Raw genomic sequence first — 18,531 nt, 5'->3', positions numbered from 1 at the left:
GGAGGGGGAGAAGAACCATGAGAGACGATGGACTCTGAAAAACAAACTGAGGGTTCTAGAGGGGAGGGGGTGGGAGGATGGGTTAGCCTGGTGATGGGTATTGAGGAGGGCACGTTCTGCATGGAGCACTGGGTGTTATGCACAAACAATGAATCATGGAACACTATATCTAAAACTAATGATGTAATGTATGGGGATTAACATAACAATAAAAAAATTAAAAAAAAAAAAAGAAGGGGGAGCATTCTTTCCCAGTGTGACCCAGGGGATCCTCACACGTTGGCATCTTGTGTAAACCTTACCTGCTGTTCTCCCTCCAGCTCTCTCTCTCTCTCTCTCCTTGACTCCTCTCTGCGAAAAGGCTTCCTCCTCTCTGCAGCACCGTGGCTTTTCTCTCCCCCAGGTCACATCTCGGAACCTCACATCTACCATGTGTTCTTCCTCCAACTGTGCAGATTGTTTTCTTAACCCTCAGATCTATTTCCTAGTTATTCAAAATGATTTGATTTTGATCTAGTTGTGTTCAAGGGTTGAGGCAAGCTCAGGGTCTGCCTACTACTCCACCATCTTAACTCCTCACCCAGTTTTCTTTTTCTATTTTTTTAAAGTAAAATCTACCCCCAATGTGGGGCTCAAGCTCACAATCCCAAGATCAAGAGTCGCATCTTCTATTGACTGAGCCAGCCAGGAACCCCAATAAGATGATTTTGATTTGGAAGTATGCTACAGCCAGAATATGATAATGCTGCAAATATATATAGAACACTCAAAAGTTCTCCTCAAAATATACGTTTTTTTCTAGAGAATTCTGTGGTGATTTTCTCTGAAACCTTTAATCTTGGCAATCATGAAGAAGCTGAAATCTTTGATGTTCCTAATATTTTTTATATTGCTCCAGAATGTAACAGCTACCTTTCATTTTGTACAAGTCCTTAGAGTTCCCCTCTTCTTGCTCGATGGGATGTTGCCTGATTCATGAAACATTTAACAAAGCCAGTTAGATCTTCAAATTTACTCAGTTGAATTCTGTTTTTTGTTTTTTGTTTTTTGTTTTTAACAGGGCCCATCAGTGTATAGAAAGCGGTAGCTATTCAAGTAGCATCTCAAGTGGGCAGTATTCTTTTTGGGACCTTTGGTCTGAGTTCTCCCATTTCAGGGGCTGCAACCCAGGTACCCTTGGCAGAGCATGTCTGGAAAGTCTTACATATAGACCTCCTCAGAGAAGGTACAGGGATTCTGTGAGACCAGAGCTGAAGACAGGTTACTGTCCAGAGTGAGTGAAGAGAGTGGAGAGCTTTGGTTTGTAGAATACTTCTTATGGCATTTGTTTCAGACAGTTTGATGCTGAAGTAGGGAGGTAGAAGCATGAACCAGCTGGTCACAGGGTCAAATAAGGTCTAGTGATGATGACATATTGTGTGCCACCTCCTGGGATGTACCTTTCTATTTATTTACCCCCATCCTACCCCTGCTGGTTGATGTGGGAAACAAAGGCAGAAAAAAAATTATTAAATTTCGTTACTACCTATGGCTCATTGACAAGTCCTTGAAACAGGCAGAGTGACATTCCTCTAGGGACTCAACTGCCTAGATGTTGACACTTTGCTTAAAAGCAAAAGGCAATCCTAGCTGGAACCACCCCCTGGCCCCCAGGATCCTGTAAGTCTACTTTAACATATAAAAACTCCTTTATAAATTTCCTTTATCTCTAAACCCCCCAAGATATGTGTTGGTACTCATCCCCAAGCATATGGCCCACTGATATACATCTGAAGGGTCTCATGACTAAGGTTTTATTAGACAGTAATAAATGACCTTTTCCCAACAATAGCTAGCCCCCTCAAGGTCCTGGAAATTTTGCTTCCAAAATTCCTTAGAGACTTAAGCTATCTCTAACCCCCTCCCAACTTGAAAGTATATAATGGGCCACTCCTCATGACCCCAGGGCAGCTCTTTCTGCTCACAGGTCCTATCCACATGCTTTAATAAAATCACCTTTTTGCACCAAAGACATCTGAAGAATTCTTTCTTGGCCATTGGCTTTGAACCGTAATGTTCTTTCCTACATCACTGGTGACCCAGGTGTTATAGGTGGAATGAGGTGGGGTGTTGATGAGTGACATCCATCCACAGCCTTGACACTCCTGGAGCAGATTTGCTTCCAAGGCCAGGAAGTTCCCAGATGTTGGATTGGCCAGGTTTCCCAAGGACTGGGGATGAGGAAGCAGCTCAGGGAGCCTTGGGCAGTCATGCCATTTCCCAGGGAGGAGGTACCTGGGCTTATTCACAGGGTGAGGCCTTGTTTTTAGCTTGAGTCTGGTCTCCCTCAGTTCCTCTGGGTGCCCTGGATGGAACCTGTGGGAGCCTCAGAACTCTGCCCCCTCTCCACCTTCTGTTAGGGATCCAGGTATTCCTCTTCTCTCTGGAAAGCCAGAGCCCAAGAGCTCCCTTCCCAGGGAGGGAGTGCCCTGTGGTGAGAGGGAGCCTGAAGGCCTGGGAGGTGGCAGCTGGAAAAGGAGGGCAGGGCCAGAGGCCAAGTCTGAAGGGAGGAACTGTCAGCCAATGATGGGAGAGCTACCTGCACCCTAACCTGTGGGGCTGGGACAGCGCGGGACCCACAGGTATTTCTGAGTGTGGGTGTGAGTGTGTTTCATGTTGAGAAGCCCTCTCCCTTGGAAGGGACTGGACTCTATCTGGTTAAAATGTTCACATGGTGGAGAAAGTTTCCTTGATCTCCCCTCTTGAACTCTTCCTTCAAATAAGAAAACTTTCTCTATTCTAAATTCTACTAAATGAGTTTGGTTCTACCATGCCTCGATCTTTCTTGCCAAGGCTCTGGGTCCTGGGGTTACCTCTACCCAATTTCTTTCCTTTCTGTCTAGCTCTGAATCCCTATTGATTATGTCCCACTTGTCCTCTGTTCTGATATTTCATCTTTATTTTAAGGATACAGAATGCACAGCAATGTAAGCCAAGGCAGATGAACCCTGGTTCCAGGCAATCCCACCAACTCAGTATTTGTGATTGGAAGTGGGGGGTGGGGTGTGCCACCAGTCTCTGACCTAGTATGATGAGGGGCTAGGCTCAAGCCTTGTAATTTCAGCTGTGTGATATGACAAGCTTGGGACGTCATTTGCCACCTTAACACTTATGGTTGGGGAAGCACCATGAGCAAATGACCAGAATCCCAACCTCCTATTGACCAGAATTGATTCCTGGTTTCTAAGTAGCTTTGCAAAATCCCTCATTTTCTGGGAGGCCAGCCTGCAGGGCTTCCATGTTGGGCAAGTTAATCCTTGCCTCTCATTTGGCCAATGAGGAAGGCTGAAGACTTTCCCACATGTTTATTAGGTGCCTGCTCTCATCTGCAATGGGGTCATTTTGTCTTCAACAACAGTCTTCCCAATGAATGGAACTGGGTGTTATGCACTAAGAGATTGTTTGTCCTGATCCAGGAAGTTCCCATATGCTCAGGTCTTAAACTGTGGTTCTAAACATTTTCCATCTGGGGGTGCCTTGGGGTCTCAGTCAGTTAAGCGTCTACATTAAGCACAGGTCATGATCTCAGGGTTCTGGGATTGAGCCCCATATAGGGCTCCCTGAGCAGCATGAATTCTGCTTCTCCCTCTTCCTCTGCCCCTCCCCCCAGCTCGTGCTCTTTCTCTCTCTCTCTCTCTCTTTCTCGCTCTCTCTCTCTCAAATAAATAAAATCTTTAAACATTTTCCATCTGGGGACTATTGATTATAATATAAAAACTCTGGAGAGCAATGATATTCCTCATTTTATCTGAAACCTCCCTTTATCATTTCTCAGTAGGAAAACTGGGAGAAAAGTTGATATTTTGGTTGACATCTTGGGGAGCTGGTATTTCATTGTAATTAAGCATAAGCAAGCAATTCATTTCTACCTGAGAAAACCAACAAAATTCCTGCAGTCAGAAAGGACCACAGATATCTTGGGGTTTAACCTCTTGGGCCGACATTGAGAATCTCCAGCATCAGAAACTCAGACAAACTGTGGAGAAGTTCCAAGCAGAGACTGTGGAGTCAGACACACTTGGGTATGAATCCTGATCTGCCCCTATTGGTTGGGTAACTTTGGGCAAGAGATGTTAGTACCCTCACCTTTATTGAGCACCTGCTAAAGGTCAGGCCTTGTGCTGGGGACCCAGAGAGGCCTAGACAGGTGCTCGCTCTCAGTTTGGTGGGAGACAGGCAGAGGTGCAGTGCAGTGGGATGGATGCCCCATTTGAGGAATGATTACAGTTGGGTTAATTGTCAGCATCTCTCCCAGGGGCAAGGTCCACACTATCCCTGTTGGTGTCCTGGAATCACATGAAGATGTTGCTGTGGCTTCTTGTCTTCTGCTCTCTGGGTCTCAGGGTCTGGCGTGAGTTTTCTTTCATTGAGTCAGAAGTGCTTTTAGTGCTATTTGTAAGACATCCTCTTCCTTGCTCATAGATTGCTCCTTCTGGCCAATCCTTATTGCCCATCAAAGCCCAGCTCAAGTATCCCTTCCCCTGCTGAGAGTGGCTCCAGTCTTCAGCAGTGTTCCCAGCCTGCACAGCATACCTTGGCCTCAGTGTCATGGTCATGAATTTGCTCCTGATGATTTGACAGGAGGACAGAATATCAGAAACATGGTGGAGACCCTTAGTGACCTTGACTTATAGATGAAGATACAGGCTGAGCCCCATTGTGGCAGTGACTTGCCCAAGGTCATCAGATATCTTTGGGGAAGCCACAGAGAGTAGTGGCACTGAACACAGCCTGGGTCAGACAGGCCTGCAAATCCATGGCTTAAACCCGTATCATCTTAGACAAGTAACTTAACCTCTCTGAGCCTCAGTTTCTCCTCTATGTTGAGGGAGTGGTTAATTTTCTTTGCTTATCATGTACACTTGTTTTAAGCCACAAATCTCATTGATAATGCTCTTAAAAGTGCTTTGCAACTACAAAGCTGGCCTGTGGGAAGTGATGTTGGTGACACTGCTAGTTCTAGTGAGTTTTGCTCCCATGTCCTCTGGTACTGAACAGTTTGTGAGGGCAGTCAACAACAATCTGCAAATTTCTGTATTTCAAGAACTTTGTCTGGATCAATACAAGCTTGATACATGTATACATGTTAGCCCAAAATAATGGTGACCATCTTGGTATGTGACCCTCTGATCTGGGTATAGGTATGCATGTGAGCCAGGAAAGCTAGAGCTACTCAGAAAAGGGGGGGGGGCGGAGAGATGGCAGTGTCCCTTGAATGGGGGGGGCTTGGGGGGAGCATGAAGGCCTCATTGGGGCAGAGGTGGGGTGAGGCCAGAAACAACACTCCTTTGTGTTGTTTCCTAGAGGATGTCAGGGGACTTGGGGGGCTGAGAGGCTGTGGACTTAGGGGTGGGGATGTTGAGTCCATGCCTTTTCACTGGTCCAGGTGTTCTCCAAGGACCAGCACCAAGTGCAATGCTCCTTTGCAGGGGATTCCCCACTGTTCTCCTGGAATGAAACCTAAGCCAGAAGATTGTCAGAGGGGCTTCTGGACCTGTTTGTTGGCTTCTCTCAGCTCATTCGCAAGGGTCGAAATGGTGAGGTGGTTTGACTGGGGTTCCTCAGGTGGCCAGAAGTTTTTCTTAGGATTTCATTATGGCTGGGCTGGGTTGATTGGTGGGGTAGAATCCCATAAAGGTCATCTGCCATTGACTTCCGTGGATTATGCTGAGTCCTCAGGCAAAGGTGGGTTCCAGGAAGGAGGGAAAACCCAGGGAACAAGAACAAGGCCCCCAGTCCCCAGCTATCACTAGGAAGGCGGAGATACCCCATCCTTCAGAGAGCTCTTGGGAACTCCCAAGATAAAGATAGTAAGGGAATGGGGCCCTGGGGTCCTGTGTAGGGCTCTCAGCCCTGCCCACAGTGCATTTTCACATGGAAGAGAGACACATACCCAATGCTCAGGGAATTTCCTGTGGGCTGTAGTTTAAGGAGAGAGGCAGAGCTTTCCTCAGAGAGCCATCATTCTGAGGGGAGGACCAGATAAAAGACAGGTCTGGACAGTGCATTCCAAGGCATCCATGCTAAGGTGCTTCAAGAGAAGGCAGCTGAGAGTCCCATGGCTGGCATTGGGTGTCACAGGGACTGCATTCTGGAAGCAGGCCAGAGAGGGGCTGAGGGAGGTTTGTCCTCTAGGATATATAAGGAAGGAGTGTTTGAAGAATAAGACAGCTTCACTTCTGAGGCTGATGTAGTCTGCATAGGGACTGTTTTTAGCCAGAATGGACTATGGAGATGGGAAGGAAAGGCTGTGGGTGGTGAAGGCCTCCAGGGGCCTCTCCCAGGCCTGCAGAAGAATTAATAGGGCCTGCTGTGTGCCATCCTGTGGTCCCCTTGCAGAAGCTCCCACCATTGTCTCACGCACAGAGTGGGGGGCAAGGTCACTGGCCTGCAGGGCCCAGCTGAACCCACCTGTGGCCTATGTCATCATGGACCAGCTCATAGGGATGGAGTGCCAGGAGCAGGATTTTTGCAGCCAGAGGCTTTGGGGCCTTCAGTTCCATTCTGTCTACACCAAAGTCTGGTGTGATGTGGCCTACAAATAAGAGAATGGGTGGGTCCTGGAGCCACATTCAAGTCTGTCTCTGAGGGGGCCATCCACTTCCCCTTGTTTAGTTTTCCCCTCTTCCCACTTATGTTGCTTTTATAATGAATAAAAAATGTTCAAACAAACAAACAAAATGCAGAATCCTCAGAGGTGTTTAGGAGAAATGGCTCTGAGCCATTTATTCAGAGGTGGTCTTGGACACTGGGCGTCCTGGAACAAGCAAGGGAAGTTGTGTAATAACTACAGTCGCTCTTGGAACCTGCAGAACATTATAGTTTACAAAGATCTTCATGAGCGTTACCCAGGTAGGCCCCCCCCAGCCACAGTGAGGAATGGGTAGGAGAAATATTACCACCCCTTGTGCCACAGGTGAGGATGCCATGGTCTGGGGAAGGCAGAGAATTTGCTCAGTCACATGGTTAGGGAGTGTGGACACAGAACTGTTCCCAGATTGCCTGCTGCTCCAGCACCCATTCCACATCCACACACAGACAGTGAGGGGCATTCTCCCAGTGGGTTCCTTGAAGGGCCACCTCACACTAAGGCCTGACCTCATGGGAGGAATGGTGGTGGGGATGAGTGGGGAGAGCCCCGTGTTAAAACAAGGGTGAAGCATGGAGATCCTTAGGCTGTTCATGGAGTGGGATAATCCTCAGGGATTATCGGTGGAGGCCCAGACCTCTTCTTTCCCCCTTAAGAATGAGGGGACACACACACACACACACACACACACACACACACACACACACGTGTTGAAAGTCCAGGCAGCAAAGCCAAGTACGTGGTGGGCATACTGAGGCTCCACTTGATCCCTAGGCCACGTCAGCGCAAGATAGGAGGTGGACGCACCTCCATTCAGGGTCTTCAGGCAACCTCAGGAAAATGTTCTTTCTGTGCTCAGTTTGCTGTAGAAACTCACAGTTTATTAAAAGCAGAATGTGGCAAGACCTGTGCAAACATCATTTCTGAAGACTGTGGTGGGAAAGTGGAGGACAAGAAAATTGTAGAGACACAGAAAGGAGGGAGGAGGTGGGACAAAAGAATATATATATTGTTTTTAAAAGAAACTGAAAAAAGGAATATTCTAAACAAATTTCTGTGGTAAAGAAGAGCTTATAGAAACTCCTAAGGAGAAATGCCAATATAAAGGGATTCCTGAATTCCAGTTGTTTATTTTAAATATTCATGTGCTTGCTCCTATAATTTAAAAATGGGATGGATGAATTCTCATTGCCCTGGAAAAATAAATGTTGAACTAATGTCCTCAGGTGCTTAAGAGTCATACATTTGAATTCCACTTTGAAAGTGAGGTTCTGGGAAACACATGTAAGCTAAGTCACAACATAATTTAAAGTGTATTCCCACATCTCTTGGAAATCTAAATGAGTTATCGCTATGTCACATTGTTAGGTCATTAAAGCATAGTAGTTGGGGGCACCTGGGTGGCCCAGTCGGTTAAGTGTCTGACTTCCTCTCAGGTCGTGATCTCAGGGTCCTGGGATTGAGCCTGTGTCAGGCTCCCCACTCAGCAGGGAATCTGCTTGTCCCTCTCCCTCTCCCTCTGACACTCCCCCTGCTCCTGTTCTCTCTAAATAAATAAATAAAATCTTAAAAAAATCATAGTACTTATTGATGAGCCTCTGGAAGCATTTTCCCCTCCGAGGATGGGTGAGAAGTCAGGATCCTGGTAGAGGGATTTGTCATTAAATTCATGTTTCCTTGTCTGGCAGCTTCCTGGTTGGGGATGATGGCAGGGTGTATGAAGGCCTCGGCTGGAATGTCCAAGGTGTGCACACCCAGGGCTACAACAACAATTCCCTGGGAATCGCCTTCTTTGGCAATAAGATAGGTAATGGTTTTCCCCTCAGACCCTCTGCCAGAAAGTTTTCCACACTCTTTTGCTCTGCTCCTCTGTCTCAACACCCTTGTCTCTCCAGCTTACACCATACTGGTCTTCACCACACTCTTGAGCTCTTTTCTTCCTTGGAGTCTATGACATGGCTTTTATTTTTGTCCTCTTCCTCCTCTCTGGTGTGCACTCCAGTGACATGCTTTCAGTTCTTACCATCACTGCTGGAGTCTGAAGACACTGAGGCTGTGGATGGCTGAGGCAGGAAAGCATGGCTTCTCTCTTGCTGTGGTGTCTCTCATTGGTAGAACCCAACTAGAGCTGGAAGCAAGAAAGCCTAGGAAATGTAGTTTGCAGGTTTCAAGCCCCCTGCAAAACAGAGGAAAGCTCAGAAAGGAATGGAGTTAAGAGCTAGTAGATAAATAACTGGCACCTGCCAGGATCCTTATCTGCCAACTGGGGCTAAGAATAGCATTTATCTGGGAGGTTTTTGGTGAGAATTATGAGTTAATGGGTGTAAAAAGCTCTTGCCACATGCCTGATTGTGGGATAAAGTAAATTCTGGCACCTTTTCCTGCATGCTAGGTCACATCTGACTTGATCAGGTGGGCCCCCCCTTGGCATGCAACTTTCACTGCCGCCCAGCTCTTTCACCTAGAGATGGTGTGGATAAAGTCCTCGGGTGGCACTTGGGAGAGGTCACCAATTTGGCTTCCAAGAGCTCTGTCCAAGTAGCTCCTTGTCTGTTAGGCCCCCATTTTGGCTACCGGACTAATTTTCTCTCTTCCCATCTATCAGTTATTCAGGCTCGGTTGGGCATCTTATCCTCCCTCCATGTATAGGCCAAATTGGAGTGTCTTGCTGACAGTTCGATGTTCCACATTATCCTCTTTCAGGGAGCAGTCCCAGCCCTGCTGCCTTATCAGCTGCAGAGGACCTGATCTCCTATGCCATCCAAAAGGGTCATTTGTCACTGAGGTATATTCAGCCACTACTCTTGAAAGAAGATGACTGTCTGGCCCCTCAGCAGCCAGTGATGCCCAGGAAAGGTAAGACCCTCAATCTTGCCTCACCTTCCTCCCAGTTACCACTCAACCACATTGCAGAATGCTCTGTCCTATTGGTGTTCATTGGCTTCTTGGATCAAGAACACTTCATGCTGAGATCTGAAAAATTCTGACAGGCCACCTTCCCGGCCTCCTCTTCTTCCTACTAGAATGACATAGCCATGGGACCATTCTTGACATAAATAAATATGTGCATGCATTTTCCCTCAAGAAACAAATATTTGCCGAATATGAAGCACTATTGTAGGGACTGAGCATACAGATGTGAACAAATATACAAATCTGCACATTTCAGTGAAGAAAGACAGAAAACGAAGAACTCAACAAGTATAATATATAATCATGTCAGATTGCATAAAGGTTATGGAGAGAAAGAAAACATGGGAATGAGATGGGGTAAACATTAATACATGTTTGTGTATACCAGGTGAGTACATATAGACACACACACACACACATGCACACACACATGCACACACATACACACACACACAGCTTTCTAAGTGTGAAACCCAACCATCCTGCAACATGACTACAGCAGTGAGAAAAACTTGAGCTCACAGGTGACACTGACATCAGAGTGAATATTCCAGGAAGTTGGGTAATGAATATCATGTGCTATTTTGGAGTGAATAAGCAGTGACCTAAAACCAGTACAATTAATCTAGCTCTCTGCTAGAGTGTAACTCTCCTTGGACTTAAGGATTTTTTTATTAAGCTTTTTTAAAAACTGTAAATCTCTAAATAAAGTGTTTCTGGCTTTCAGATGGATGCTATCTTCAATAATGATATTTTTAGCATTTGTAGAGTTCTTTATATATTTTGAATTATTTCCATATACACATGATCAGGTCAGAGAGACAGCTGATTTCTGCATACTGTCCTGTTACATAGGTACACACACATGCATACATTTGCAATACGTAATCAAGCGGGTAGGCATACTTTGTCTTTTGAATAAAATGACCATGCCTCTGTACAATCAACAGTCCTTTCCCTTCTGTTCATATAATGATTTCCACAATTGTTATCAGAAACTGTAGATTTTTTTGCCTGTCTTGTGGCTCCAGCCATGTAACCCAGTCAGTCCCTATCTGGACTTTCCTGGAATGCCACAGCTAAGCTCACATCAGGATGTGCCAATGAGTGCCAGAGGTTGGGGAGACTGAGGAGTAACCCAGCCTGCAGTTGTGAATTTGTCCACAGATGGGCCCAGGTGTGTTCCCATGTCCTTGATTTTTTACCTTACCACAGCTTGCCCCAACATCATCTCGCGGTCAGTTTGGGAAACCAGAGAGACACACTGCCCTAAAATGAACCTCCCAGCCAAATATGTCATCATCATCCACACGGCTGATACAACCTGCAGTGTACCAATGGACTGCTGTATTTGCATCCGAGATATACAGTCCTTCCACATGGACACACAGCACTTCTGTGACATTGGATATCAGTAAGTGGGTCCTTCTCTTCATGAAGGGCTGTAGGAAGGAAGTCTGGGGAAGGAATTGATATTTACTGAGCCCTTTCTTGGTGACAGGTGCTTCACATAAAACATTATATTTTATTCGTGCAAGACTCTGGACTGAGTATCAGTCAGAGCATAGCTAAGGGTTAGTTAGCTGTCCTGGGCATACTTTCCATGTGTGGTTGGAAAGACTCTGAAAAGACATTAACAATAATAATGATAAAGCAAGGCCATGAGATCCTTATGTAAGGTCATCAAAAGATTATGCCTTTTTATGCAATCCCTTCCGGTCATTGAGGGACACAGGCCCTGCTCACCCCTTACCTTGGCCTGGGCCAACCCCAAACTTGAGCCCTCTGATGTTAGAATCCTGCAATACCTCTGGTATTATTTACTCCATTTTATAGATACACAAACGTCTCACCTTCTTGGGCCTCTTTTGCCTCATCTCTGCAATAGGGACAAAATACCTTAACTATTTGAAGATATAGAGTGAAATCAAAATGTTCTTTTTTGGTTCCTTTAAGGCCAGGTCTATAATAAAGAGACACATTAAGATAGTGGAATAGTGGAAGCCACCTGGAAGGTGCCTTGGAATTTTCATAGAAGGAATTTAGGTTTATGATAAAATTCACTTACTTATCTGTGACTTACTCACAACAAAACCACAGTCTCAGGTGGATTGCTTTTGCATATGTGTTGTTCTGGGCTGGCTGCCTCTCTACTTTTAACTCCCGTTTTAAAGCAGCCTTTGCCATCTGGATGTCTTCTTTAGAAAATGTCTGTTCCTATCTCCTGCCCATTTTTAATTGGATTACTTGTGATTTTTTGGTGTTGAATTTTATAAATTCTTTTTTTAAAAAAGATTTTATTTATTTGACAGAGAGAGACACAGTGAGAGAGGGAACCCAAGCAGGGGGAGTGGGAGAGGGAGAAGCAGGCTTCCTGCTGAGCAGGGAGCCCGATGCAGGGCTCGATCCCAGGACCCTGGGACCATGACCTGAACCAAAGGCAGTCGCTTAATGACTGAGCCACCCAGGCGCCCCACATTGTATAAATTCTTTATATATTTTGGATACTAACCTTTTATCAGATATGTCATTTGCAAATAGCTTCTCCCATTCAGCAGGTTTTCTTTTAGTTTTGTTGATTGTTTCCTTCGTTGTGCAGAAGCTTTTTATTTTGATGTAGTCCCAATAGTTTATTTTTGCTTTTGTTTCCCTTGCCTTCGGGGACATATCTAGAAAGATGTTGCTAGGCTGATGTCAGAGAAATTACTGCCTGTACTCTCTTCTAGGATTTTTATGGTTTCATGTCTCACATTTAGGTCCTTAATCCATTGAGAATGGAATTTAAGAAACAAAACACACAAACAAAGGAAAGACAAAAGAGAGAGAGAAACCAAGAAACAGACCCTTAGCTATAAAGAGCAAACTGATGGTTACCAGAAGGGAGGTTGGTGGTGGAATGGATAAAATAGGTGATGGAGATTAAAGAGTACACTTATGATGAGCACTAAGTAATGTATAAAATTGTTGAATCACTGTATTGTACACCTGAAACCAATATAACATTATATGTTAAGTATACTGAAATTAAAATAAAAAACGTAATAAAAAAATAAAAGCAGCCTTTACAAACAGGAAGAAATAGTTGCTGCATTTTGCAAGATTTCTCTCACTCTTTCCCTTGCCTTGCTATGATTATTTAGTACAGACAAGAGAGAGTTGTCCATAAATTTGGAAATTCCAAATGGAAAATGCCAGATGCCAAGGGAATATTTTCCTTTTTCATTTAGTCTTCAGGGACTGTATCTTCATTCCTTGATTTATGGTACTCCCTTCTACACCAGCCTCTTGTGTGTTATCTTTAACTCTGACTGGGCGGCAGTTGGAACAAAGCACCTTCTTGATCACTGTTTTCTAACATTTAACTAATATTTATTGGCTATCCACTACATGCCTGGGTGCTTGGCAGAATAGATATGGTACCTTCCCTTGTGGAATAGTAGAGAGAAGACAGTGAGCAGTAATGACAATCCTGTGTGTTAGACACTGTGACAAATGAGGAACAGGATATGCAGAGGATGAGCCTCTAACAAGATTTAGGGGAGTGAGCGGTACCAGGAAAGGGCTTCCGGAGGGAGTGGTATCCAACCTCTGAGATGGATGAGGATTGGGGATTAGTGAGGCAAAGAAGGATGAAGAGTGCTCCAGGTAAGGGGAGCGGCATATGCAAAGACCTGGGGTCCAGAGAGGGTGTATCTTTGAAGAACTGAAAGGAGCTTAATTCATGCCTAGAAATAGATTTCAGTGAGGGGATTGGTGAGAGGGAAGGCTGGAGAAGCTGACAGGGTCCCTCAGAGGTCCACCAGAGGACGTTGGAGTTGGTCCTGTCAGACTGACTCTATTCGAAAGACAACTGGAAGTCATGTTCCGCGATAGGACTTGTATTTTAGGAAAAGCACTTGGGGTGCTGTTGTAGGAATGGATTAGGAGGAGGTGAACCTCTGGGCAGGGAGCTATTGCAGTAATCCAGAGAGCAGATGATGGTGACTTGGAGCAGCGTGGTGGTAGTCAGCATAGAGAAAAGTGGAGGAATCAAGGTTGGAGATACAGCCATGTATCATGTCTAACGGTTGGTCGGGGCTGGGGGTCGGGGGGGGAGGCATGCAGGTAATGCCCACTTTTCTGGCTGAGGAAATTGCAGAATAAGAAGTGTTCCTTTGGACATGTTGGTTTTTATAGATAGTAATTGAAGCCATGGGACTGGGCGAATCTCCTGTCCCAGGAGAATATGCTGAGTGACAAGAGAGAAGGGGAAGGCCAGACTCCTGAGGAGCACCATGTTTGAGGAAAGGGACATGGATGGTAGAGGGCCCTGGGGGAAGCAGCAGAATAGAGGAAAATAAAAGAGAACATTTCAAGAAGAGAGTGGCCAACAGGGACAGTGTAACGAGAACAAAAACAAGTTGTTTTTGTACTAATGTCAAGGCAGTCACAGGTCACCTTCGCAGGGTCAAACTCAGTGGAGCTGTGGTGACAAAGACCATGCTGGAGTGGATTGAAGTTGCTGTTATCACTGCTTGTCATTGTTTGTCTTCACTTCTTGGGTTCAGGGATGTGGGGATTTTTTGTTTTGTTTTGTATTGTTTTTTTGTCCCTGTGCACATTGGCACATAAAAGATGTTCACTCTATACCTGATAAATGGAAGAAAGAATGAATTAATGATTCCAGGAGTGAATTAAACCAATTATCCTTCCTTGAGTGACTTTCTCTATTTTCCTTTGACCAATCCTAGCTTCCTGGTGGGCCAGGATGGTGGCATATATGAAGGAGTTGGCTGGCATATCCAAGGCTCTCACACCTATGGATACAACGATATTGCCCTAGGAATTGCCTTCATAGGCAACTTTGTAGGTAAGGAGTAAGCATAGAGCAGAGAGCGTTCTGGGAAAGGAAGTACCATGTACAATGTCTGGGAAGGATGGGGGAAAAGGCAACACTGTGGTACCTGGCAGCATGGTTGGAACATTTTGGCTTTTAAAGTGAACTCTCAATACAGGATGCAGGTCACCAGGAGTCCCTGCCAGGCAGAACTTCTCCCCAAATCCACCTGTCCCCAATTGGGGAGGACTCCCCACCTCCCCAGTACTCCACTCTATCTCTCTTTACAGCCCTACCCAAGGCAAGCATGGAGCAAGAGAGAACACTCTTTTGCAAACTTTGGTGCTTTTATGGCTCAGTTGGCAAATGTATCCTTTTCCCTGGTAACCATGGTGACAATGTTGGGGAGCACACTGCCTGCTATGGGAGAGCAGTGGACAGTCCAGTGGTGCCATGTCTGCCTTGTGCTGCCTCCTGAGGAGTGCTGCATTGTACTGCAACTCTCTTCCAGAGCAGTGTTGAACTTTCTGGAAGGAGCTTTGCAAGGAGGAAACAGAGAGCACAATGACCTTGTTTTCTCTTTGTGCTTGGTTGGGCTGCCACAATTTTTGTGAATTTGTTGGCTGTGATGGTGGTGGTAGGGGTAGAAACAGAGGGAGACTGGAATCTAGGTGCTTGTCCTTGTCCTAAGCAAGTAAACTTGAGACCCTAATGATTGATGGGGTAAATGTGTTTTGCAGAAAAGCCGCCCAACGCCGCAGCCTTGGAAGCAGCCCAGAACCTGATCCAGTGTGCAGTGGACAAGGGATATTTAATTCCCAACTACCTGCTGGTGGGGCACAGTGATATTGTCAACACCCTGTCTCCTGGGCAAGCTTTGTACAACATCATTAAGGCTTGGCCTCATTTCAAACACTGAGGGAGCCCCTGCTCCTTCTGAGACTGTTCCCTGTGCCCACCTGGCTGCTGGGCTTCTCCTGTCCTCACCCTCCACCCTGACTCAACACTTGGTGTCCCCTCCCAGTCAGCCCCATCCTGTCCCTCCTTTCTCAGGTTAGGGTGATCCTCTACTGCTAGCACCCCACCATCCTCCAAGTAGCTCTGAGACCCCAGAGCTGGGCATTCCCAGCCCTCTGAGTAGGCCCCACCTTCCTCTCTCCTCATCTTCCCCTCCCCTGGGCACCCAGCTCCTAAGCCAGGTGAGAAGATGGGCTGATGCTTGTTTGACTTCTCTTTCCCTTTCTGGCTGCCCCTCTGCCCCATGTACCTTAGCCCTGCCATCTGCCCGGCAGCCCCCAAGATTCACACAGGAACCAGGTTCAAGGCCTGAAGCCCCTCTCTGCTCACACACTGACTTGTCCACATGTGGATATAGCCCTTATTTCAGGGCTCCATCACTTATAAGTGTGCTTCTTCTCTCCACTGGATTGTGAGGGTTTCCAGTTTTATTTGTCCCCATGTCCTCAGTTCCTCAGCAGTGTCTGGAGTCTAGTAGTCACTACAGAAATTTGTTGGATGAATAAATGAATGAGTGGATCGAGTCCCTGCTCCCCTTTTCAGTCTGCTCCACCACCCCTTCTCTGGGGATGCCTTCTGGGACAGTCCTCCCTCCTGCCAGCTTTCTCTCTGTTCCTGCCCTTCCAAGTCCGAGCCTCAGAGCCAGCTCTGGTGGTTTATGTGTAATGGTTGCTGTGCCTCTAGGGTCCTATCTCCTGTCCTCCCTGAGCTCCCTGAGGACAGAGACTGTATTCCTCCAGGCCCATCTGGGCTGTGTCCACACAAGTTGCCTGTGCCTGTAGTCTGCCCTTGCCTAGCTGTGCCCACTGGGTGTGGGGTTCCATGGTGACCCAGAGCCTGGCACTCTGCAACCCTCCAGGCCTGGCTTCGAAGCCAGACACTGAAATATTCCATATGGGGTAGGCAGTATTCTGCTGTTCACTGGAAGCACATGGGCTGGTTCTTATTTCTCCTGATCTGGAAACAAGAGGAAAAAGAAGGGGAGGGATAAAAAGAAGTAGCCAGAAACATGGACTTTTCTTCCCTCTACGCCTTTGGTATTCATACTGTGTCTTTGCTCTTAGAGTGTTTTACATATCTTCAACTAGGCAGGTTTTTTTTTTAAATTTAATTTAATTTAATTTAATTTTTTAAATTTTATTATGTTATGTTAGTCACCATACAATACATCATTGGTTTTTGATGTGGTGATCCACGATCCATTGTTTTCATATAACACCCAGTGCTCCACGCAGTACGTGCCCTCCTTAATACCCATCACCGGGCTAACCAATCCCACCCCCCCCAAAACCCTGTTTGTTTCTCAGAGTCCATAGTCTCTCATGGTTCATCTCTCTCTCCAATTCCCCCCCTCCATTTTTCCCTTCCTTCTCCTAATGTCCTCCATGTTATTCCTTATGTTCCACAAATAAGTGAAACCGTATGATAATTGACTTTCTCTGCTTGACTTATTTCACTTAGCATAATCTCCTCCAGTCCCATCCATGTTGATGTAAAAGTTGGGTATTCATCTTTTCTGATGGCTGAGTAATATTCCATTGTATATATGGACCACATCTTCTTTATCCATTCATCTGTTGAAGGGCATCTCGGCTCTCAAAAAGCATTTGACAAAATACAACATCCTTTCCTAATTAAAATTCTTCAGAGTATAGGGATAGAGGGAACATTCCTCAAGTTAATAAAATCCATCTATGAAAAACCCACAGCGAATATCATCCTCAATGGGGAAAAGCTGAGAGCCTTTCCCTTAAGATCAGGAACACGTCAAGGATGCCCACTCTCGCCACTGTTGTTCAACATAGTACTAGAAGTCCTAGCAACAGCAATCAGAAAACAAAAAGAAATAAAAGGTATTCAAATTGGCAAAGAAGAAGTCAAACTCTCTCTTTTCACAGATGACATGATACTTTATGTGGAAAACCCAAAAGACTCCACCCCCAAATTACTAGAACTCCCATCCAGTAATTCAGTAATGTGGCAGGATACAAAATCAATGCACAGAAATCAGTTGCTTTCTTATACACTAACAACGCAACTGTAGAAAGAGAAATGAGAGAAACAATTCCATTTACAATAGCACCAAAAACCATAAGATACCTCGGAATAAACCGAACCAACTAGGCAGGTTTTAACAGCCTCTCATTTTTATAGCCCTTTTGCTTTTCAAAGACCACCCCTGTGATCTTACTGGATTCGCTGTCCTTTTGTTATTTGCCCTCAGGCCACCTGGCATGTAAGCAGAGGAAGGAATGGTTTATCTGGAAGGTCAAATACGCTAGGGACCCAGTGCCCCTTCTTGATTTACTGAGCCAGCAAGAGGTGGCTCCTGGAGAACCCCCTGAGCTCTCTCCACCAGAGGCTCCTTTCTTGGGGAGGGGGGACTGGATACAGATTTCCCAGAAGAACCTTATGTTTCTCCATCTTTTAAAACATCAAAGATGAGTTTCCCAGCCCTTCACACAGGGAGTAGCCAACAAGGTGGATGTGAGATGTTGAGAAACATCTGAGGCAGCCCATTCTGTGCAGTTGCCTCTTCTGAGTCCTCAGTATAGAGAAATTCTTCCCAACTCCCGTTAATCATATAAAGTGGGGTTCATACTACCCCTCACCACCTCAGAGGATTGTTGTGAGGATTAAGTGAATGAAATGCGGTAAGGTCTTAGACCTTATGGTTGGCATGTGATAATGATTCTGTTAAAGTTCGTGGAGGTATGGCTATTCATGTCACTATTGCTGTGGCTTTGTTATCATAGAGTCAAGAGCAGGCTGCCCCAAAATGTGCCACCTTGGCATACCAATATTTTTAAGTAAAGGTTACTTAAGAGACAGCCTGTGCTAGAAGGACACTCAGACCCTCCTCAATCCCCCCGAAACCAGGAAATAAATCTCCTCCTGTGAAAGGTAACTTTCCTGTAGCAGAAGGTAAAGAGACATTCTTATCACCAGAGGTGGGGAATTTAGAGCAGAGAAGTCTGTATAAACAACTCTTGTTACTTTTTACTAATTTACTACTCCAAGCTCCCAAAGTTAAGTTTTCTTTGTTCTGTCAATGCCTGACAAATTTATTGTGTCTTTGTCTAAAAAGTATGAAAACTGCCTGCTTTGGTCATTTCTTTATTTCTCAATTTCATTCCTAGGCCTCCATGTGCACTTA

The 18,531-nt window shown here is 45.6% G+C and overlaps 1 protein-coding gene across 1 annotated transcript; it reads left to right on the top strand.

The window, feature by feature from the left end:
• Window positions 1-4,341: 4,341 nt before the first annotated feature.
• Window positions 4,342-15,276, top strand: PGLYRP3 (peptidoglycan recognition protein 3). Its single transcript, XM_032399129.1, is given in 8 exon segments — window positions 4,342-4,390; window positions 5,469-5,576; window positions 6,379-6,580; window positions 8,317-8,435; window positions 9,332-9,484; window positions 10,757-10,955; window positions 14,272-14,390; window positions 15,098-15,276. Coding segments are annotated over 8 exon segments (1,128 nt in total).
• Window positions 15,277-18,531: the final 3,255 nt, after the last annotated feature.

Source organism: Phoca vitulina, unplaced genomic scaffold (genome assembly GCF_004348235.1).
Source record: "Phoca vitulina isolate PV1807 unplaced genomic scaffold, GSC_HSeal_1.0 scaffold130, whole genome shotgun sequence".
Taxonomy (NCBI): domain Eukaryota; kingdom Metazoa; phylum Chordata; class Mammalia; order Carnivora; family Phocidae; genus Phoca; species Phoca vitulina.
The sequence above is the reverse complement of the archived record's forward strand: the minus strand, read 5'-3'. Positions and strand labels throughout refer to the sequence as shown.